This window comes from Strigops habroptila, chromosome 15, assembly GCF_004027225.2.
Source record: "Strigops habroptila isolate Jane chromosome 15, bStrHab1.2.pri, whole genome shotgun sequence".
Classification (NCBI taxonomy): Eukaryota; Metazoa; Chordata; class Aves; order Psittaciformes; family Psittacidae; genus Strigops; species Strigops habroptila.
Window position 1 is genome coordinate 2,782,976 of NC_044291.2, and position 24,994 is coordinate 2,807,969.

General features: G+C 38.5%; 1 protein-coding gene across 5 annotated transcripts in view; it reads right to left on the minus strand.

Moving 5' to 3' along the window:
• DENND1A (DENN domain containing 1A) overlaps positions 1–24,994 on the minus strand; it is a 196,999-nt gene that overhangs the window by 83,703 nt on the left and 88,302 nt on the right. For all 5 annotated transcript variants that reach the window (XM_030507235.1, XM_030507233.1, XM_030507234.1 and 2 more), the window contains exons 9-11: positions 20,653–20,763; positions 13,366–13,466; positions 5,440–5,485 (exon numbers count right to left, since the gene is read on the minus strand). In XM_030507235.1, the coding sequence (XP_030363095.1) occupies positions 5,440–5,485; positions 13,366–13,466; positions 20,653–20,763 (258 nt within the window). The remainder of the gene's footprint in view (positions 1–5,439; positions 5,486–13,365; positions 13,467–20,652; positions 20,764–24,994) is intronic.

Here is a 24,994-nt window from a genome sequence, read left to right on the forward strand (position 1 = left end):
TAAAACTTCTCTCAGATGAACATTTTTATTGAATAGTTCATTTAAAAAACAACACACCCCCCACCACCACCACCCTCCTACCCCAAAAAACAATTTGCATAACTTCATGGTTAAATTGGTGCCAAAATATAAACCAAGTTGATTGTGAGGTTTTATAACCAGATATAAATGTGATCAAGGTATTGAAAAATGTTGTAACAGAAAAAAGAACTTCTTTTGGAAAGGTAAAACTCTTAACAAAGCCTAACATTCTTAGTAGTTAGTTTGTACATTATATTTGAGATTATGATGAAAGTATGACTCACAAGTTGAAAATCCCTTTACTTAATGGCTTGTCTCTACTTAGTTAATAGTTTCCCTTTATTTTCTTAAGAAAAACACCACAACACCGCAGACAACAATGTGTCAATCTGGCTGCCAGAAGCAGGAAAGGCAACGGATATAAAATTTTATTATTTCATGCCCCAACAGCAGCCAGAAGGACTTAATGAAATCACCCTTAGATTTACAATCTGAAATGGCTATTCAGCAGACAAATCTGGTTAGGCGGGATGTGCCCCCTGACCCCCCGGCCCTTTGATCCGGGCGCAGCAGGTGGGCTGCGGCCCCCTCCTGTGCATCTCCCACTCTTCCGCCCGGTCCCAACCTTGATGTGCAGTGCCCTGATCCTGCACAGGTGATTCTCAAGATCCTTATCACAAGCAGCTGTTGCCAACTGAGTGACAAACATCACTAGTGCTGCTCTAACGCTGTTGTGCAACGGAATAAAAGAACCTTACCACTTACTGGTAAGTCTGCTTGGTACCACGGTATTTGTCTGTCTTAAAACTCACCCCTCAATCATCCCTGCACAGACAATCTCTTATTAAAACACAGATATTATTTTCATTTCCCCAATAATTGGATAAAAGACAATCCCATCATATTTTTAAATCCATTTCTAGCAATACTTCTGAAACCATTTACAGCTATATTTATAATATTTGTGCCTAAATTACATTCAGTTTAAGACCTGGATCTAAGTGTATACACATATATACAACCCCTTCATTTAAACCCTGTGAAAAAGCTACACTTCTTCAGGTATAGCTAGAAAAGGCAGTGATTTACTAAGTATAAATGGATGGAAAAAGCTAATTACTACTCCTCACCCCAACCAAAAGATATAATTAACAATTAACACTACCACTGGAAGATGCCAGTGGTCAATGAATTCTCAGGGTGTCTTCCGCAGCATGGGGAAACCACGGGGCACTGTCAGACCTAACCCCCAGCTGATGTAACCTGTTTCTCAGTTCGTTATCTCAGACTCCGCGCAGGGTAACTGGTGTATTATCAGGCTGGATCACAAACAGCACATCCTCCTGCCAACCTGGACAAAACCAGGTAAATATGCCCAAAAGTGCTTTCAGAACATGTGTGTGGGTTCGGGAGAGGGAGAATGCAGCTTTTTGCTCATCTGTCTGAGGAAGAGACTATCGACACTACTGAGATCAGCTGCCCTGTCTTACCATATTAAACACAGCATGAATTCTGGTGAACCTTCTTCTCCTAACAAATTTACTCATAGCAGGTTGAAATGAAACAAAAATCTGCTCCTATAGGCTTTATGATATCCACAACTGTCCTTTATGCTTAGGAATAAATATTAGGCAAACATTCTGACAAATGCAATGTGACGTTTCACACACAAATTCATTCCGGATAATCTTGCAAGAATTAAAATCCTGAAATCCCAGAAAAAGGCCTCGAGTGACTGGAATATTAAAAAAAAAAAAAGTATAAGAAGTACTTTTCTAATCATGAACTTTAACTCTGAAGGTTGGTTTTGTGCCCCATGAAAAGGGTGGGAGTCATTGTTACTGGAATGACTGGAAGCCTGGCACAGAAGAGCACACTGCCAGCAGCTCGGTGTCTGACAGCTGAACAGAGCTATCCCCAACGCTTAATCAAACCCACATGTGCCTGGATTCCAATAGGTAGTCTACTAGGTCAAGGGCATTCCTCTTCCATCAGCGCCATCACACTAATAACCTTCCTACAGAAACAGTTGCTGAAACAATCGTTTACTATGACAAAATGTAAAAGGCTGCCAGCGAAGTTTGACACCACTCATAGCACACAGGTCAATTTAATAGAATTTGAACACTAAACCAGCACACAGCGTGCAGGTAGAAAATAAAACAAGATTATGAAAGGGACGTGTTCATTTGATAGAGTTTCATTTTCCTATCTCATTATTTATCAGTACTAAGTACTTATCTTCATCTAATATGAATTCAATTAGTTCCGTAAGCATGTTCCATTATTCATGTGATAGCTCCAGCCTTGCTTATCCAACAGCTTATAAACTTTTAGCCTTCTTTGAAGTCACTTTATGGATTGCTAAATGGAAATCTTATAAAGAATGACTAACTAGGTGATGATAGAAAAGCTGAAAAATAAGAGCACAAAACACAGCTCTATATTTTCTACCAAGTTTTTCCCTCATAAATCAGTTGGAGCCCTCTGACCTATAACAGGAGATTATCTTATCTCACTGGAGAACATTTCAGTCACAGCAAATTAGATTTAACAGTCAATGGATATGCTTGATATTTTAATCACAAGAAAAATTTGTCATTTTCCATTAAAATAACTGCTCCTTGTACAGAGACCCCGTGTAACATGGGAAACTGCAAACTAACTTTAAGATACAAAATGGTTTGGTAAAAAAATCTTTTGAGGTGAGGGAGAGAGTGTATTTTGTTTAAAACCATTAACATTGCTGCTGTATTTCTTCCAGAGGACCCGTTCCAAGGTAGGGAGAGCAAAACGCCACAGAAACACCACCAAAGCTAGAAAATTATTTTTTCCTTCCTCCCAAATCCACCCTCCCCACAGCTTTCTCCACACAAGTTTAGGCTTCCACTAACATTTATGCAACAATGACAAATTCTGCAATCGGAGCTGCTGGAGCAGAACCCTGAGCCTATATATAACTGCAATCACCCCCATGGGGCCCTCCAGCAGATAAAGAGTCCACCTGTCTGAACTTCAATAGAGGACCGGGGAATTAATCCCTTATCCTGAAACTAGAACACGTGGATTAACAAAACACTTTAAAAGATCTATTTGCTGAGATTTCAGCATTTCAAGAAAAATTAGTACAGAAGAATGGCAGTAGTTTTTAGTTGTGGTTTATAAAATTATTTTGATATGGAAAAATCAATACATTGTGTGTTAAAAAATACACAACTGCTAGATCATGAGAAAAAGATTCTGTTGCTACTAAGCTGTTATTCTAACAAATAAACCACACAATTTGATAGGTACATATGAAGAAAAAGACAAAGAGAGTAAGCTTTCAGCATCCAAAACAGGCAAAGAGGTAAACTAGAAATTGACTGGTTCATCTGACCCATCACCTTTCTTTGCCCAAGGCACGGAGATAGAGGAGCCACTGTGTGATTTTATCTTTCAAGGGAAAAGCAGAGCTAGCTGGAAGATGCATTTCTATCTGGAAGTACTCAATTTCTCCGTAAGAGCAGAGGGAGGAAAGAAGACAGTTTTATTTATTTAATTTATTTCAGAAGGCACTTTGAATCACTGTACTTTGCCAAAGTGTGTCTGTGTTCCAGAATCTCCGGCTATTCAAAAGCCATACTGGATTTAGTACTAAACAGATTTTTTCACAAGTTACTAAAATGGATAAAAATTGGCTTCTCCAAGAACAACTCCTTTTTTTGAGTTTTTACAGATGGAGTTTGGAGGCCTGCAGAGCCCTGCAATCTGAAACACGGAGACAAAGGGAGAGGTAATGGGTTTATGTAGCAAGGCAGGAGTGAGACATCACACAAAGCAACTCCAAGGTGTAATTATTAATTTTATTTTTCTATATCCATTGCCAGGCTCACCACGTAGCTCTTTGTGAGCAAAATTACTTGGGAGAGCTGACAAGTATCTGCATTGAGATATGAGCCCATCTTCTACCAGGTCTCTTCCTTCTTTTTTAAACAGATACCGCAATACACATGCAATCATTACCTGGTACAGACATGGGGCAGAAAGTTTCCTGATCAATTTGAAAAATATATGCTAGACTGTTTCTTCCTAGACATTGCTTTGGTCCTGTCTATGCAGCATTGAAGGGTAATTATCAGAACCCCCTCTAACATAAGCATATGATGTGCAAACAAACGTACATGTTGACTTTTAAAATAATTGCTTATTCACTACCACATTGTACTGCAATTCTGTACTTTATTTAGCAATATAAAGGGCATAAAAAGTCATCTGTACCCAGGATAGTAAGGAAAAAAAAAGAAGAAAAAAGAGGTCCTGCATATTCCATCGAGCTCCTCACGAAAAAAGCGACTGCTAAAATTACTTCACATTAACACTGGAAAAAGGGGGAAGTGACAGCATGCTAGTCCCAGTTTCAACACACAAAGACATAGAGGATAATTATTACATACATACACCCCAGTGAAAGGATATGTTTGATCAGTATTTCCAGAGAAATTACACATTCTTATGGACAATATAAGGACAAATATTCTAGTAACATGCATTACTTCATGTGATGTAAAACTCAGTTGGGTGAGCTGTTACGTACCCTAAACAGTACGCCTAAATTTCCAAACATGGGTATCTAAACCAGGGACACAAGTCAATTAATTTTCAAGGGCATTTGCAACTCCCACCAGTTCAACACTGTGGCTAATTTAAGAGCCTACAGAGAAGCAGGGCTTTGTGGGCAGGAATGCCTCTTCCCACACAGAGCATACACGTTGTTCAGGCTTCCTGTGTAAAGGGGCACAATTAATAAGGACTCTGATTTTCATAGGGAACTAAATTAATAGCTTATGTTGTCCTCCAGATACTTTTGAGGAAAACCATCAACTGTTTCACCAGTACTGGAAGCAAACGCAAATGTGCTATTTCCACTTTTAGACTTTTAAAAAGTCACATGAATTACTCTGAATTGTTTATATGTGAAGCTTTCTGTGAGGGCTGGTTTGCTGCCAGCTTTGTGTTAACATTAACAGCAAGTTCCTTCTTTTCAGATCTTCTGAACATTAAAAAAATTACAATCTGTCTGCAAAAGCCTAAAAGAGAACTGTAACTGTCAACATTTTGGTTTAATATCGACTCTGCCTTTGTGAATAGAGTCAAACTAAGGCAGGAAACTGCTTAAGTGAAGCAACAGGATGGAGAGGGGAACACAACATGAGCTTGTCACCAACTGCAGAACTGCAAACAAAGTATGCCCAAAGAGTACTAGGTATCAAACACCCTTAAGATTTAACATGCTTATCATGCTTAACTTCAGTTCTCTCGGCACTCCCAAATTAACAAGATTATTTAATTTTTAAGCATATGAATGAATGTATAATTGCTGGCTCTAAATCATAAAACATTTAAAAAAATATTTCAGAAATGGTGAGAAAGACTTACCTCCATCAAACTTAAATGTATTCCAATGAGGTAGGGCATTGGGGCACTGCAAAGAGGAAAAAAATCCAGCTTTACTTTCGCATAACCCTGGATTAACACATCTGACTTATAAAATTAGCTACAGGAAAATACTGGGATACTGGATTAGATTTTGCTTAAAAAAATAATACATATATAATGAAACCACATGTGAACAAAGTTTTATTCCATATTTGAACAACTTTTTTTTACTATGCAATATCCTCTCACCTCTGTAAGACTTGCATTTTTCTTGACATCAGAATTTCTAAGTGACTTGAGTTAAGACAGGTACCTAAGGAGAGCTGGTAAAGGGCTCTATAATGCTGGGGTCTTTTCTTAGAAACCAAACAAAATGTGTTATTACAATATTAGAAAAAAATACCCAGAGTTTTTCTAAGAGTATTCTTTAGAACAACTGATCCTGTTGTAAGTGGTTAATTTCACGTACACCTATCGCCCCGTACCACAGGTTTTAAATCCTTTGAATATGGGCCCAGACATATTTCAAATAATTTATCCTTAAGTATAAATCTTAAAATGTTTACATTTATGAAAGAAAAATACAAAAATTACTGTTGAAGATTCTGATGAACTCCAGAGCTATTGGGATATACGCCAATACCATTAGATCCTCCAGAACACAAAACTTAAATACACCAAGAGGCTCTTTGGCGAAATCTGTAGCCTCAGACATAGGTGTGATACCGCTGCTCTCAAACAGCACACTAACGTTTAAGGGAAAGATTGATCTTTTCTGCTTTTCCTTCCATGATGTTAGCAAACACCAACATGGGCTCTATAACACAAGAACACTGAATGGAAGTTGTATCTTTGTGTATACAGTATTTCTAATATTAAGCCTATTACAGGACTCCCACTCAACTAATCAGGGAAAGCTTATATTTGCACTGCTTATTAGAACACATCAAAGAGGATGCCAAAGCTGCTAATTGCAAATATGGCATATACTGCCTGTTAAACGGAAAGCACACAGACAGACACAACTTTTAAAATAGCCTCATTTTGGTTTGGATACAGCAGCTCAAAGAGCTCATTTTCAATTTCAGATTAAAAAAAAAAAAAAGGAAAAAAAGAGAGAGAAATGTCACTGTACTGCCTTGGATTAAAATATCTTCCATATTGCTTTTATAAACTGGTACCTACTGCTCAGTAAGAGAAGTACACTGCTGAAAAAAACTACTGAAAGGCACCAGACCAGCAAAAATCACTGCTTCTCGTTTTCATGAGAAATACCTTTTAAAACTGTATTTACTGATAGGCATATTAATGTTTATCATGTTTATTAATATACCCTCTAAAACTGTTACTCTGTTGGATGCTGTATCAAGAGATGGAAACAGCCTCTGTGTTAGACATTGCACATGAAAACACTTTTTTTTCTTTTGAAGACATTAAACAAATCTAATGTAAAAACACCACACAAGCTCACTTGTGGAATCCTGCAGTGCCATCTATCACATTGCAACTCACTGAACTGAGCGAGAATGTCCCTGCCCCAGCTTCACCCAACACAGCACCTTATGACAGCCCAGAGAGAACGCTACATTAGAAACTAACTTAGTAGACATCCTGAAGGTTCTGCTTCCCTGGGAATTCCACAGATGAGAACATACATCCAAGTTCTTAGAAATTCTTCCATATAACATGATACACCCTTATTATATATGGATCACTGTACACCGAGGAGTAGTTTTGTCATCTTCCATGTTTTAGTGACAAACGCTATCTCTTTCACCCACATCTCATTGTTTCCAATGGCCACATTCCAGGAGCAAGAAAATACCCAGTAATTTTATATTCAAAGTATAAACCACTGGGTCAGCTGCCAGCTGCACAAATGCTCAACTTCCCCATGTGCCTGGCTGTGCCGCTCAAGACTCCTCCAGTGTACACGGCCATGAATGTGTTTCTAATTAAGTAGTTTCATGAACACGACAGCTTCAATCTCAAAAATACAAAGTCTGAACCTCGGCAGGAAGTCTTAAGACTGCAAATGTCTCATCTAGTGGAACCTTGGCTAATGTGATGAAAGGAAGCAGCAACAGTGCAGTATTCCAGAAAACCAGCCATTTATTAACATGCCCAAAAGTAGAGTCTGTCACCAAGCACAGGAAAACCTGAACCTGGAAAAGTTAATTAACTGTATCATGTCCATCTTTCAGTCCTCCAGTTTATCAATAAAGACCAATAAGAATGCCTAAACCCTTAAAGTCATGCTCCCCCAGTACGATTTTAAGGAGCTACAGAAAAGATACGGCTTAAAGTATATGGATCAGCTCAGAATGCAATGAATCATCTTTTCAGTTTTCCAGTGACAGGCATTACAGGTAAAGGCAATACAGCCCATAAAACTACTACAGGGACTGCATGAAGGCTACAGTAACTGGACTTCTAAGAGCATTCTGAAAGCTGTTATTTCTTTAAACACAGCGAATGGTCAGAGCTTGGGCAAAGACACCGGGAGCTCTACAGGTGAGTAAGAAAGGCCACAGTGCAGACATGACTCAGAAGAAACACACACCATTTAGAAACAGATTAGATCTGAATAACAAAGAATTTACCAAGTTATGGGAGAATAAGAAAAGAAATTAACTCAAGTTTTTTTCCACAAAAGCTATTGATTGTAATGACTGAAAGACACCAAAAAGGAATGACGAACAGGAGGCATCTGCAAACATCCCAGCAGAGTATCAAGGGAAACAAACATGGTTTTATTTTGTGTGAAGGGTCACAGGCATGGAGAAACATGGCTCAGTGACACATCCATGGAGCACTTGGTTTTGAAGGTGCATTTGTGTATTCAAAATTGCTTTAAAATCACTGTTACTCTTCACCACCCAAATGCAGGCCTTAAAGTGTTCTCTCCAGGGATAACAAAAATCAAATTATCTGAATACTTATTTTATCAAAATTCAGAACTGATGTTATGTTCAATGCTGCAAGAACAGCAAAGCAAAAGCAAAGATATTTTAAGGATAATTCACCATGATCTTATGCTCCCAAAAGTTTACCTAAGCAACCATCATAAATAACCTCAATAAAGTAAAATTCTGGTAAAGAGCATAAAGATTCCCAATCAAATCTACCAGAGAGATTATATTCTTCTGTCATCACTCACCAAGATGACTGAAAAGGAAACACACCTAAAAGCAAACGTTGAAGGTTTATGTCAGGGTTTGTAAATTGCTTTTATCACCCTTTTTCTTTATCGTGTGTTGATCATATGCCATTGGTTAAATACTCAGCCACCCTCGGTACAAGGGAATGGTGTGTGCCTGCTCTTCCCATTCAGAGCACAACATCACAGCTCTTCCTAACTGCTATTCAGGTCCCGAGACATGAAACACTCAAGCAGTTTTTAATATTTTATCAGGTGAGATGTGTATTTCCAAGACTTTCAAGTGAACTTCAGTAAGACATATTGCTTGTATAAACGGGAGGAACACTCCGCACAACCTTTAATCCTCTGGGACCCACGACAGATTAAAGACTGCCCTTCAGACCAGTCTTTACCTACTGCTTGACACTTCATCAGTCTCGGGGCTTCTTACAACCACAAGTACTAATTACTCAAAGTTGTTTGACGGCAGCCAATATCCATGAAGTGCAAAATTAAGAAGTATCAATTTCTACTGTGTGTATTTACTGCGTGAACAAAATGCCTGCCCAAGTCCTCTGGAACAAAGAGAAAGGTTATTACTCCTCTTGTGCTACACAGGTTCCCAATGCAATCAGCGTTATTTATAATCAAATGAGTTATATAGGTAAACATCAAATCATTAAAGTAGCAATGCATAAGCATGAATATGGATATTGTGGACTTAATGGCTATATATTGCCCATTTATTACAGCTGCATTTTTACAATTTCTTTAATTCCTTTCCTTAGGCTAACTAGAGACCTCTTAATTATGCTCCCAAGAGGTGGGCAACTACTAATTGGAAGAGAAGCAGGTGAAATAGAGGGACATTTCCTCTTAAGTGAAAAAAACCTACCCTTAAAAAATACTGCAATTCACCAGAACAAGTAATGTAAAACCCAAGGATCTCAAAAAGGTTCATAGTTTACAGTTACACAGAGATTTGCAGCATTTTGCTTCGTTGTTCCTGGAAAATTGATTTGATCACATTTACAAAGTTCATGTCTTGATATACAAATACTGACTTAATCCATCACTGTCTCACACTGGTAGTACTTTACTCTCTAAGGCAGTCTCCTGATTTCTCTTCAGATTACTCTCTGAAATGCAACAGAATTCAATCCAAAATGTATTGGGTAATTGACGCAAATTAGAAACTTGACTGCATAAATTGGAATGATGTAGAAAACATACAGCTAAGAAACCAGAAGAGCAACTACAAGAGCTTTTCGTGAGTACACAGATGTACCAGGCTAAATCGAAATGCCGACCGAGAGGCTCCTGAGGACGGAATCATTGTTTCCCGAGCAGCAGGAGTACTCGCCCTCCAGTTACCCCCTCCACCTACTGACAGCAGCATATTGAACTATATGCAGATTTAGAAAACGGGAGAAAGGGAGTTAAAAAAACTCCTGGAGAAAGGGAAACCCGCACCAATAGAAGCATTTGTTCAGCAGCTGTGCCAGGGTGCTTTAAGAAGGTGGCTCTCAGAATATATTAATGCTGGCTGCTAAGCAGTCCATCTAATATAAAAGCCTGGTTTAATCACCCTAGAAAATATACTGTTGCTTCTGGTAAAAGCCCACAGAATAACCTGCGTGACAATGCTCTGGGACTTAGAGAACATACTAAGCTGTGTTACCAGATCAGCAAAGACAGGCTTTTCTTACAGGCTAATTTTAAACACAGACACCACGAGCAAAAAGGAAGAAAACAGACACAGTAGGAGTGTTTTTATGCCACATGAAAAACAACCTGGAAGAAAAAATGAGGAAAATTAATAGGCTGTTTCTTTCACATCAAGAAATGTTTAAATTTCCAACAAGAAAATATATGGACAAGATCTGGCCAAATTTAAGTAGTCATATGTGCTTGGCTAGTGATGCTTGGTGGCAGTATCTCATTAACCAGTACTTTGGGCACCTGCTGGCATGTACTTTAAAAAAACAACCAACAATCCCCCCCAAAAAACCCCAACAAACCAGAAACCCAACCCAGCCAGCAGTGCTTCATGTTTCCTCTGTTGTTCTGTATCCAAAGGAACAAGCAAGTGGACCTTAAGGTGTGAAATCTAATAATCTAATGATAGGATTCCCACTAATTTCTAGTCTTCTCCACCTAAAATCTTTCTCTGGGTTGAAAATATACCAAAGAATGGTACCTAATTAAAAAATAAAAATAAAGGATAGCCCTCTTCCCCTTGCTTCCCGTCCACTCCTGCCCTCAGTGAATGTAAGTGACAGGGATCAGATGACTGAAGTTATTCAGATATGTGTCCATGGTACTACACCACTAGTACTGACTCTGCCTCCCCAGTACAAAGAGCAAGTGTGTTGAGAACAAACACTGTGAAGATACAGGCTTTCGGCACACCTCTCTTGACAGCTAAAGGGAACTCTCCTCACCAAGCCTGATGTTTCCCTTATGTGATGTTGGCCAAAAGGCTCATCAAGTGGCAGGAAAAGAGTTAGTTACTGTACCTGTTCACTCTCTGCAAAGGGAGCTATTCTACCTTTTTGTATCTCTGGAAAAATCCGATGGTTGTGTCCCCCCCTTCCCTCCCCAGGAATTACATCAAATTTCAAACTTCACAATCATGAAGCTGTCAGTGGATCAGTCGGGACCTTAGAAGTTTCCTTTGTATGAAAAGTTTCCACTGCAACTCAAACAATTAAAAGCAAATACTCACAAGTGGAATAGACCTGTTTCAAAAACTTTCAAAGATCATGAGCAGTGCAGTGTGTGCACCCTTCCGTGATTGTCAAAAAGGCAGGAGAAGATTCAGAAGCATCATACAGCACAGTCAATAACTGGACAGTCAACTGAATGAATGTGGTATTTTGTATTCATAAGAACTGCAGAATTCTCACTTTAAATTTTGTTTCCATTTCAGCTCTTTAAAATCCTTATGTCACATGTGCAAGAGAAATAACCAGGCGATAACTAAAATTAAACTAAACTCTTCTATTTTAAATAATCTCAGGTCATTTCCCTTAAGAGGCAGACACTGCAACAATCCTGCCTTAAAGAGGAGAGCACGGAGCTGATTGCTCAGTGCTCCTTGGCAAAAATGACGTCTCCAAGTTCACATGGTTACAAAATAGATGGACTCTATTTTGAGAAATATATTTATGGCACATAAATTGTTGCTAAATTAACTTATTCAAACAATTATAGTGTGTGTAGCTACCTCTCCAATTAAAGTTCATAGCTGGCTAAGGCAATCAGTTGTATTTGTGAGCATGCAATTACAATCTGCCTAATAATTCTGCATTTTTAAATCATACTTTTCACACACTAGCTTGCTCATTCGTTATATGGACAGGGTGTTATGCCATGAAAGAATTCATTCAGTAGAGCTCAATGACTTGTGTCTTTATTTCCTTGGGTACACTGCCCAAGTGTTTGCTTTTTGCACACTTCTGCTCCCAACTGTGGGATCTGGACTTAGCCCCTTTTAACGTGTCTTTGTCAGAAAGTCGATGAATACCTAATCTTCAAACCCAGTGTAAAAGCCTCTTGCGGTCCACATCGTTGTCCTGAAAACTCCTAGCAGCATGTACCTGAAGAAAAAGCTGGCAGCAGCAGCCTTCATGTGTTAATTACACATGCGAAGCCCATTATGCAGAGAAAGGGCACCTGCTGGCAGTGCAAATGACTAGAGCCTGCCCTTCCTGCGCACCCAGTAAATTGAAGGTTCATTTCTACAGGAGATAACAGTTTTTAGATTCCGTTCCCCGTATCCTCGACATAGGCACATACTTAACATTTAAATCATCTGCAGAGGAACAAGCCTCCTTTAAATCTACATGTTTCCGTTCCTAGCACTTCACTTAAAAATGCTGCTTATCCCGGCTGGTGCCTTAATCCTGCTTAAATGCAGAGAAACGTCACACAGAACACTATCACTATTAAAAAACCCAGCCGACCTCCACACTAAAAGCCACACTTACAATTACACGGTAAGTTTAAGTTTGGGTTTTTTTCTGAGAAGGACTGTTTAAGATGCTAGGGGGCAGAGGGAGGCTGCTTCTCTGTTTCCAAATCCTTCCCAAAAGTGCCCCAAGCACCAATGTTCCTGCTGTCGGGAGACCTGGTGGGGCAGCAGCAGACCTTGCCAGTGCAGGCAAACGCACCAAGTCCCTCAGCCTTCTCTGTGTCCTTCATCACTTGCCTACGCGACCACGCAGCAGCAGGTCCATGTTTGACTTGTGCTTCCCTTTCACTTCCAAGCCTGCAGAAACCTCTCCTTACCCTTTACATCCCTCAGTTTAACTCCATCCAAGCTTTGGCCTTACCAGTTCCGTCCCTGCATGCCCAGGCAACAACTCCATTAATTCTCTAAATGGGCTTGAAAGTGTAACTGCTCTAGAAAGCCTAAAGCAAGGCCACTTCTTCACTGTATATCCTCTACTGTTGAAGTCTTAATTCAAATTTTAACATTTAACACAGATATGCTGAAAACACGTTTTAATTACACAATATCTACGTTGCAGCATTCCATAGTAACCACACATATTAGAGTATTTCAACATATTGATAGACAATTACATCTTGCCATAAAAGTACATTTTGTTACTCACTAGGTTGGTTGCTTCCTTAATATGCCCATATATTTTTAGAGTAACAGTTGCATCATAAGAGGACTTAAGACTTAATATACAGAAATGTGAAAACTGTTGTGAATTTAAGTGATATATATACATCTATATAATATATATATACATACATATATATAGCCTTACCAGCAGTAGTCCAATAGATGTGGGGGCAGAACAGGAATGTAAACATGCTGCCAGAACATCGGGTAGAGCATAGCTGCAGACCCATGAATGCAGGCAGTTAACTGAAAAACACATATTAAAACAGGATCATCAATAAGACAAAAACCAAGCTTAGAAAGGTAAAGTTAGAAGAAAAATCAGTAAAAAATCAATTCTGCTTTCATATCAACATGCTTTATTAGAAAATATACAGCACTCTTAATAAAAAAAGAAAGGGTATTGGTGGGTGAAGCATGACTGGTTGTCATTGGACTGACTTTGTAAACAGCTGAGAACATGATTCATTCAACAACCAGGACCTGAAAAGAACACCCAGTGTTCTATAAAGCAACAGAAACACGGAAATGAAAACACAAAGGGAATTAAAAAAATAGTAAAGGCAAATCCCCCCAATCCTGGTAATAACTGTCCATTAAATAACATAGAACTATGTTGAGATTATTACAAAACTGTAAAAACGTGGCATATGTTTCTTAAGAACATATCATACCAAACCCAGAGATTAATTTGTTATTATTCAAAAGGGATTTTTATCTAATTGCCCTTCACCAACTCAGTTGATCCATTGAATTTCTCAGTTATGTTGTTAAAAACTCATTCAGAACAGTTTTGATGCTGGCAGGTACTGAATGAAAAAGATCACAAATAGCAACCACACATGCCAGTCAAGCCATGGGGAGAATCCTTACAGAGCACTGGAGGAAATTATGTCTCTCAATCCTATTTCAAGCTATAATTAATAATTTGGAAAAAAAGCTAAGCAGGGTATTTGTCACACTCACTAAGGATATTACAATGGAGAAGGTGGTAATCCTCAATAAGGATATCTTAGCAAAAGCTATAGTCAAAATGCTACGCGAAGAGGATATGAACACACATACTTGGGAAAAGAGAAAATAACTAACTAAATAAATAAGAACACTCATACAAATAGACACATACAAGGAAAAGACTAAGAGGTGACAGGCAACCACATCCACTCTGACAGTGTTTTGCAGTTTAGAGTGTCTTTTAATCTCAAATGATACCCAGCACAAGCACTGCAATGTGTTTCGCTTGTGAGACACATTTTGAAAACAATACTCAACAAAAGGCTACCAGTTATTTGAAGGTAGGATGAAATCAAGCATGTAATGCTTGTCTGGACTGTAGAAAGGAGGGAGAACACTGCTTACAAATACCAAAAAGACAAATTCTAAAGGACTGAGGTCCTGTGGTGGCCTGAAGTTGTGTGAGATGAAAGACAACGGAAAGACAAATCGTGACATTAATCCTAATTCAGTCAGCTGTGGTGTAACCCTAAAAAAACCCAGAAGACCCTCATTATTATTGATTTCCATTAAGACAGACTAGTGAGTTATATACCCCTTCATAGGGACCCCACGACTGGTAGAAAAGTGGTCTAGATGAGCTAATACAGTCTCTTAAGGCTCCATGTCAGGGAAAATCAGCTACAACCCTGGATGCAGTTTGGCTTATGTTCAATGCCAAAGCCTTTATGTAATTCCAGTGCAGTTTCTGTAAGTAACAGAACCTGGTTTTCCGATTAAAATGCAGGTCATTAGGCAAGAAGATGGAGGACAGGCACATACTTTATGTGTTATTTTTGAGCCTCTGAACAATACAGATCTGGATAAGCAATGAGAATGCACTAAAGAACAGGGATTTTGGGGGGAGGATTACTGAGCTCCTCTGCAGTGTGGATCAGATCAGAACCACGGTGAGGGTGTGAGAAAGCAGAAAAGTGACCCACCAGCTTGCAGCTCACATTTCATGTGCCAATAAATTCAAATAAATACACTGGGAAATGCTGCCCCATCTCTTTAGTTGTTCCTCACCATTTTAATGTGTAACCTCTCTTTTTTTAAAGAACCTCCAGTATCTCTTTCTGAGCAGTGATAATTACTCCAGTTATTCAGAGCACGATTGCTTACATGGTGAGAAGTGTTTCCTTCCATAAGCATTATTCTATAGTTATTTGTGCTATGCAACAAAATGACTGCTACAACATATTCTCTGCTTTTAAAAACTACTTTTCATGAGCACATCAAACAGGTTCCAGGCCAGAGCATCCCTGGGCTGCTTCGCAACTCCCAGGATTAGGAAAACCTTTTTTCTCCCCTTTCCCCCTCAACCTTTTAGCCAGTTGTTTACCCTCAGGAGGATCAAACTCTCCTACATCATGGAAAGTTCTTTAATGGCTTGGAAGAATTCAACATTGTTCAATCTTACCCAGATTTTTAAAGACTGTTAAGATTTGAGGCATGGATTTCTTTTGCAAAGGTCATTTTTACTCTTTCCCAGTAGCCTTTGTTTATGCATTCACTAGGTCCAGTTTTCGTTGTGACAGGTTTCAGGTTTTTTCACAGAAATACAGCTCAAAGAACTGTAGTTTCTTTAAGGGAGAATGCAATCACCCCCAACTTTCAATTCCAAATCTAAATTTCGGAAATCAGATCTTATGCTTCAGATTTATATCTCTTCTTGGGTTTCTTTTTTGCAGAATCTATTTGATCTTCCTTTCTCCAGACTCCAGCAGCTGCATCTTGGTGTGCAGCAATGAAACTTCTCTACACAGAAAGCTGCTCACTGCTGTACAGTTGTCCCACTTGCTAGGACTTCAAACAAAGCCCGTTTTCATTCCTGGTTTCTGCCTATTAAGTTTATCTCTTGGCCAACATTCTTTACCAATTCTCTACCATATTGAACCATAATTTGGCCCAAAAATGTCTTGAACTAGTGACACTCATCTGCACAAGTAATACTGTTTCATCTCTCTCTCTTTATCTTAACACCTACTTCAGTATCTCCCCAGTTTCATTAAACTCTCTCAAGAAATACTGATACAAGCTGGGAGCACAGATTGCCTGTGCCTGACCCTCTTTTACAATACCTTAGATGTTCACTTCTGTCTCCCATGAAAGCTACAGTCGCTCCTCACCTTAGCAAGTCTCATAACAAGAGGGTCCACAAACTCAAAAAGCTCAAAAGCATCCCAGTGCTGATAATGTGTTTCCATAAGTGAGAATATGCAAGAATTGAACTGCCATCCTAAGGAAATAGTGTCTTTGGAAGCAGACAGGGTACAGCAAGTATCTGAACAAGTACCTGTTCAGTCTTTCTCAATAAGAAAGGCCTTTATTAGCAGATGAACATTATTTTATGGTCCACAGGGGATGGAAATGTTAATATGTTGGGAAACTAATTAAAACAAAAGTTAGAAGCTACAAAATCCTGAATTTATTCTATATTTTTGACTCATGAAAGACTAAAGATTTATCCCTATCCCATTATATTTCAAGTTATCTTTATATTATTCCTACTGGAGCAGATGTTCCTCTCTCACAGATTAGATGAAAGCCAGAGCCTAGTTCCAAAATACGCAGCAGAAAAAAGGGCCTGCTTTCCCACTGTAGTTTTTCCTCTATATTCCTAAATCATTTATATTTGCTGTTTCTGTTCTCCAAATCAAAAAAAGATGGAAAAAAATACCATTTGTAAATTTAATTCTTACTTTAAAATTGCTCTGTCGGGATCAAATGGATTATTTCCTGGCATTATTATCTAACATGGTTGCTGCTGTAGAGGACTGAACTCGCTAATCCAAGGAGGCCCCTTCCAAGCCCCCCTCCCATTGGTTTTAAAACTCAGCAAGAAAAGATTAGACAGACATAATGCTCAACACTGCAGACATCTGAGCAGAACCTGTCACTTATTTTTGAGATGTACTCCCACCTTGCTATCTGGCATGAATTCAAATAATATACTACCATGGGTAAGCACCAGCACTGTCCTTCAACTCTGCCAAGAGAAGGGCTCATAAAAAAGAAATAGCATATTTGCTGGAGACCTCACCTGATTAGTGATTGCCATACAGAAACCAAGCACTTAATAATAAGGCAGCCTGAGAAATGCCCAACTGTCAAAACTATAGGAATCCAGCATTTGGAAATAAGATTAGTTCCACTGCCTCAGCTTCCTGCAGCTGTTGCTAGAGAATGTAAAAAGATAGCTATGCAAGAAAGACACTGATTCACTAATGCACTTTTTGTAGTTCTTTATTTAATGCTCTAAAAGCCTTGTTTGAGCAAATTAAATCAATGGGATTTTGGCACACATGTAAAAGTTACAAAATGATGTTGAACTATAACAGGCCACTTTCCAGTGCATATTTCTCTCTCCTGATGCACAGATGCAGTATGTGGCTATAGATGCGCAATATATACTAGAAAAAATTACCACCTTTGGAGTGCTTGTAAGATAATTTCTCTGCATTACTCAGAGCTAAAAACAAAGTAGAAAGCTTAAGCCTGAGCTATAGAACAATTAAGCCATGAAAGCAGGGCTGTTGTAAAGGCTGTGTATGAAGGTGCAGACCTATATTGGCAGGTTTTAAGGACAGCGATAGAGCTCTTGGGAAGGAAGAGCTTGTACATTTACAACAATAGTTGTAAGGCTGTTGTAGAACAAGAACTGTGCAAGCTCTTTGCTATGTTGCATCACAAGGACATTTGGTGAATGGTATTAATCACATGTTGTCTTTTCCTAAGGATGCCCCATTTCCTCATTCTCAAAGCCCTGAGGAATGTCAAAAACCAACCAGGGAGGAAGCGGTTGTGGATTGAGCTTTCTGGGACATGGACAGAGTGACACAGCAAGCTTTCTATGCCCAGGAACAAAAGAGCATCCATGTCAAGAGTGGTGGGTTTTGCTTTGTATGAACACTCAAAAAATAACAGAAAAAATTACATCAAGAAATTCACCTCCCTATGATGGAGCCAAACAGAAACATCACAGAAATTCACGAGTTTAAGTCCTTTAAGAGTCATCAGGCTTCACATCAGCCACCTTTTAAAAGGAGACACGACCTGCTGCAGCCTGTATCACAAACAGTTAACAGGACTTGTTGCAGCAAGACAGCAGGAGCAGGTTCGGATGGAAGAGGGAATACTGGACACAAGGAAAGCTCTGGTTTCATTTTTGCAACAGGGTGCTCCCACCAGCAGGTGCTCTTTCGCCAAGCACAGGGGTTTTAGGCATTTTGGTTCATATTTGGCTTTTCATGAGTAGATCACAGGAAATACAAAGAAATTTAGCATGAATAATTGCTTTAACATTCTGAGAAATTATCTGAGATTCCTTTTGTAGGGAAAAAAAAGAGAAAAAAATGCAAGAAAAGAGCAATAATTCTTCCACAGGCTCAGTACACGTGGTTTATAAAATAGCTGATAAACACAGCCTCATTCAGTTACCACTACTTAGGGTACCCAACCATCTTATTCAACTTGACTACATTAAGGGGATTTCAAATTAAAATTTGAATTTGATATGATGTATTATAGCACAGAATTCATGCTGTTATAAAAGACTTTCTTATCCAGGACTATTTCATTTTCTCTCTTACCTGATACTAAATTCAAGCCTTAAGTGTGAAGCGTGCCATGTCTCTCCAAGTTAACAGGAATTAACCACAAATAGGTCCCTTCCACTTTTTAGTTAAAAACCTAAAAACAAAGAAACCAATCCCCCTCAGCACCACCCCACCCTCACTTTACTTTGAGAATTCTCAGCTTGGTACGTTTCCAGTTACAAGGTCTTGGCTTCCGCTGAGCACAGTTTGAAATAAAATAATGCAGCTTGTTCCTACTGCTGGAACATGCAGAGCAGAGCGCGCAGGGAAGGAATCGCTGGCTCCGGCCCAACGCTTCAAACCTGTCTTACACTGTCACTCCAATCTTGGAGCAGTTTATATATAAAGTTGTAAGATAAGAACACACAGTATGAATACCCCTCCCTACCGAAGAACCCGACATGCTTTTATATTGGACAGAGGCAAAAGGAAGAGAAATAGCAGAAAGATAGGAAAGAAAACACAACCCTACTTGTGAAATGGCTCATTAAGGAAGGCAAAGTGACAGGTAAGTAATTCTTCTTCCCAGGCTCTGTCACAAAGGGAGAGATTAAACCAGCCAACCACACCAATTCTGAAATGCTTTGGATAGCCGTTCTCTTCTTTCCCCCTCTCTGATAATTTACTCTTCTTTTCATTCTTTAGGTTTCTGAAATAAACACCTCCCTTTTTCCTTTCATTCCATTACCAGGAGTGGATGTATTTTCCCTTATTTTAGTAGGGAGAACACCTGGCAGACAGAAAAGTTAAGATTTTACAAGTTTTCTGTGCTATTAAATTTTATAATACTCACAATCTTTCAGTTAAATGGGGAATTGATTGTAAACTGCTAACAATTATTAATAGGTCCCAGGGATTATTCTAACTCTCCTGGCTTCACTTACTTTTCAAATAAATGTTGTAATAGTTATTCTGAGATTAAGTATGAAGTCCTACTCTCTTTCATTTCTCTGCCCTGTATTGACAGACCATCCATACATGATTTTATGTACATAATTTCAGCCTTCCATAGTAATTAGAATTCCATGAAGCAGTTTTAGTCTCAAACATAAAGTAGATTATGGTCATGCAGTAAGAGACTAGTTAAATCCATACAAAATGGAAATGGAAGCTTGTATTTTAGAAAGGACCACTCAAGTACTTAGTCCATAGCACTAGAAAGCAAAATTAGTTAAACCATCTTATGCTCGTCATTCATAAAGGAAAGCAATCAATAGCCATTTACAGAGCAAACAGAATGAAAATTGAACATTTTCTTTTATAAAGTAAATCACAATCTTATTGACAGATAAACCTTGAAACGCATAACACAAAACTTTGAACTGAATCAAGCTGCGTGCTTGTTTTGATGTCCAGCCATTTTCAGAAGAGAGGACTCTGGAGTATTCAGCAGCTTTCATCTCTCAGACACTTGATGGAGCCTAAGTAGCATTAAGGCTACACCTTATCAGACAAAACTGCAAAAATGTGAATTGTCAATGTATTTTAGTCCATCCAGAGAAGGTCACTGGAACATCCATTTGATAGTATCATGATTTGTCCTTTTATTTTTACAACAAGTGAATTATGAAAACGGGACTTCACTACAGCATAAATGTTTGTGTATTTATGTACTAAACAACCCCAAGAATTCCTGCATCCAAAAGACCATTTTTCATTTGATCATTAGATGCCAACAGAAGTTATATAAAATCATCACACAGAACCACAGAATTGAGTTGAGGTTGAGTAACTGAGGCTGGAAGGGGGACCTGAAGATCATCAGATTGTTTCTTATATATGACTGTCATTATAAAGAAAGACTGTGAATAGAAGAAATTATTCTGCATTTTACTTACAGTGCTCAGCTTACTACAACAAATGAGGATGCGGCGTTCATACAGCATACTGGCATAGAGGTGCAGCATGTTGTTGACATCAACTGCTACAAAATACTCTGTCAGATTTCTCTGGGAAGAGAAAAAATAATTTTTGATTCATAATATTACAAAAACAAGTGTCCTTAACAAAAAAAACCAACCAGATTTCATCCTCCTATTATGCTACAACCACTACATGGCTTAACAAAAGCAAGCAGTATCTTATGTCACAGTACTTTTTAATTGCAGTATCTTTCCCCTAACTTTTGGGGAGCTAGGTCCTGGAATAATAAAATGGATGATGTTTCACATACAGCTTCTTAAATATAAGATACTTCTCTGAGAAAAATATGTTCTGTCACTTATATGGTAACTTCAAAGTTGACTGATTAAGTACCAAAAAACTCCCATTTCACGACCCAACAATAAACCCAGCTCTCTTAAGAGGACAATTCTAATATGACAAATTCAAATGTAAGCTCAGTCTATGCTAGAACAGTGCTGATAACTGGAAATACATACAGGCATTTAAGAGACACGTTACAAACAGTTATAGAGGTTGTCTGAGCTCCTGACCTCGTGCACCCTGACACAGGTTTTCCCTTGGAAGACAGAAAGCACTTCCTTGGGGCTGGGGAAACAAGGAAAGAGACCATATTCTTTCTGAAAATTTCAGTGGATGCCCATCTCTGATGAAGAGGCAGGATTCAAACACCCGATTTTACTTCAGTGATCAGTAGGTTTATATAGAATAAAGAAAATTAACAGCAGTAGAAGAATATTGTAAGCAAATCATATTTGCAATCTGCCTTTAAAGTATAGAAAGATCAAGACACAAGCAGGTAACAGTGCCAAAACGTTACATATATAATTCCTAGAGGCAAGAAAGGTTCCTTCCATGGTTTTGCTGCTTGGAATATTAAAAAGCACCAATGTAAAAATTACTGTAAATAACTGAAATTCAGGAAATAAAACCAAGCAAGCTGCACAAGAGCCAGTTCATTCCCCACATCACCCCATCAGCCAACAACATCATCCATTCCTCACTACCAATGTAACTGCCCTGTGCACGTGCTGCGGTGTTATGAATAATCTATCATTTACTAAATATTTAAGATGTCTTCTAAGAAACAGCAGAATGTGATCCTAAGATCTTTACTATGAAAACTAGAAAGCCACCATGTAGGTGACTTGATCAAAATGCACTACAAAAAAAGGAGGTTTGTGTGTAGAGGATATTTTCACTTCTTAAAACAGAGAATTAAAAAAAACAAGGGGTGGTGGTGGAGGACAAGGTAATACACCCCAATATGCTGAATTAGGGAATTCATTAATTCATTTCCAAATAGCTTCTTACAGATATGGAAGGGCTGCTGTATGCTAAAGACAGTCTTATACAAAAAGCACATGGGAGAGCAAAATTAGATTAGTCATGAATTCAAGTGCAATCTTAATCATCGTTAAATAAAAAAGTGCAGAAAAGCAAAAAGCAAATATGATTTAGAAACTTAAAGAAGCTCAACAAAGCCTATTAGCACTTTTGACAGATCCAAAGATAACTCTAAAACCACCAATACTTGGCCTGAGAAGTCTGCCAAGATGCTTCATACTGTGCAAAAATATGTTCCACAGCTTGCCATCCAAACACAAAGAACTGAAGAAAAATTAAGCATTGTATTTGGAAGACTTTTGTACCACTATGTAGATAGAGAAAAACTAAGCTCATTATGGTTAGCTTCAAACATGTTAATAAAAAGCAATCAGTCAGGTCTTTGTTACTGGAAAGCTGGAGCCACAGACAGGTATACTCAAAGAAGGGGGGGAAAAAAAATAAGAAGCCAACACATTTTGCCAAAAACCTATTAAACTATCATGTACTTTTTCTGTATTTCTCATCCCATCTGTGCTGATTAGCATGATATTTTTGTCTAAACATAAGCTGTCTTCTCTACGGCTCTTCTTCCCCCTCTCACCCATCTTTCCACGACGCCAAAACACTGGTGCATGACGACACAATCACTGCAAATAGTGTGAATTAAAAGAATTTGTATAGCACTGAACTCCCTTTGGTGCCACTCAGATCAGGGGCATGGCAAAGGAGCACACAATCCCCATGCTCTGCCTGGAGATGTAGATACGTGTGTGCATGGACATGGTTGTAAGGCAACAGTATTCACTAGTGAGAGGAAAACAGACCCAGGGACTTGGTTTGCAATTATTCTTTCATCAAGTTTACTGTGGTGAAATACCGGCTTTGACACAGAGATGTACCTTCAGATGGAAAGATTTGTAAGGATTTAGTCTTCTCTGCTCTCAGAAATTTGCCAGTGACACCTGTGAAGCATGTGGGCTGTATGGTAATGTATTGATACTGAGGAAATTCACGTGTTAGCTCGAAGTTTTATTTATAAGAAAGCTGTCATCTTTGAAGATGAAATTGGGACTTACACATGTATTTTGAAAGACATGTCTCGTAAGTGACAAAACCATGAATGAGTTAAATAAATACAAATGAAAGCGTTCCAATTTGCAGTATAATTGTTGTGTGTTTTGTTTCCCAGGATTTAAACCGTTCCTGGGGGAGTAAAAAGTGGGATATTCAAAATAAAATCACGTATCCCCACTCTTCTCAAAACTCATGAAGAGTGCCACAGAATTCCCTTATGCTCCTTTGAAACTTCATTCCTAGATCAATCATCTATTTGATCATCTGCTTCTAATACCAATAAATGCACATGCACACTGACTTTTGAGATAGGAAAAATGTCATGTACTTCTCTTCCTCCATCATCTAATGAAGAATTTCTCACTGAAGGAACAAAACAATGAGCTCATCTCCAATGAGCAAAGAGTGAAACCCAAACACAGATTATAGCTCACTTATTTTAGTCTGCTCTTGAACAGCTTCATGTTCAAGACTTCAGTAAATTCCCTCTTAGAACAGGTCAACAGAATTGAGTCAGGTTTCCTTTTCCATCCTCCTCTGGAAATCTCTCATCTTATTTAGAAGTTTGTTTTCTTTCAAATATCACATATTCAAAATCTAACATGGTGTAGGTGATCTGGTGTGCAGCCAACACTTCTGTAATGCCATGCTGGTGTTTGGGAGAACAAAATAATGACAATACACTTTATCAAATGGTGTAAATATAGAAATAAAAGGGAAAGGGCTTAAGAAAAACAGGTAGCAAAAGACATATGTTATAATGAGTGAAAAATCAGGCATTTTGAAATACAGGACTCGGTGATACAAAAATACACCAGAACATCACACCAAGAACATGTCATCATTTCAGACCGGTAACTTCCCTGGTATCTGAAACACAACAGATACTACCAGGGAAGCTACAATCTTGCACTGTATTTCCTGCAATGCACCCACATTTATTTCTGAAGCCACAAAACATTTACAAATCTTTCACATAACTTAAATCTTTGGAAAAAGTCAATGCTTAGCTGCTAGATGAAAGTGTCCATGCTAAATGCTTTTGTGACTCATTAAACATATTGATCTGACACAAAGGCAGATAATAAAGTTTGTTAACATTCCAAATAGACTTCTGTGCAGCTCTCTATTAATCATCACATACAACTTCAAAGTTTGGCACTACTAAAACTTTTTCTAATACGGGTTTTAAATGTAATCACTGATAAGACATGTAGAATTTTGAATAAATGAGGCCAACTGATTAAAATCCATGAAGATTTATGCTCATTTAATGTCCTTGTATTATTCCCTAATATGCTTCAATTCTACATGAAAGTTGCATTAACAGACAGATAAAATACTCCTAAGAAATTACACATAACTCATTAGAAAAAAAAAAAAGCAAGCAAAATGCCTGAGACATAGAAGTCAACTGCAACAACAGTTAGACCAATGGATCTGATTTTTAATACTTTTCTTTCTTACAATGAGACCTAGCTTTTTAAATTTAGGGGTGTGTGTGTATGTGCATATAAGTATAGGGGCATATATACTTGTTAACTGAAATGTTTTTCTCCTTCTGTTCCCAGAGGTGTGCTGGTTCCCCCCACACACCGCTGAGTGCACCCTTGGCAGTGACATGGCTGCACAGGATACCCAGGAAACAGTCACAGCCCCTCTGAGGCACATCAGCACCACTCAATGATTCAAAGAGGATGCTTTTTAGCATCACATGGCACTCCCTCCTTCCCGTGAAGGCTGAGCGTTCAGCTTTCAAAGGGTTTCCAACTCCTTCTGGCCCAAGGCCTCTGCTTTTATAACATCCTTTGATTCATGAACATTCATCATGTCTCCTGCTCAAATGTTTTGGGAAGCTGACTCATACCTTTGAAT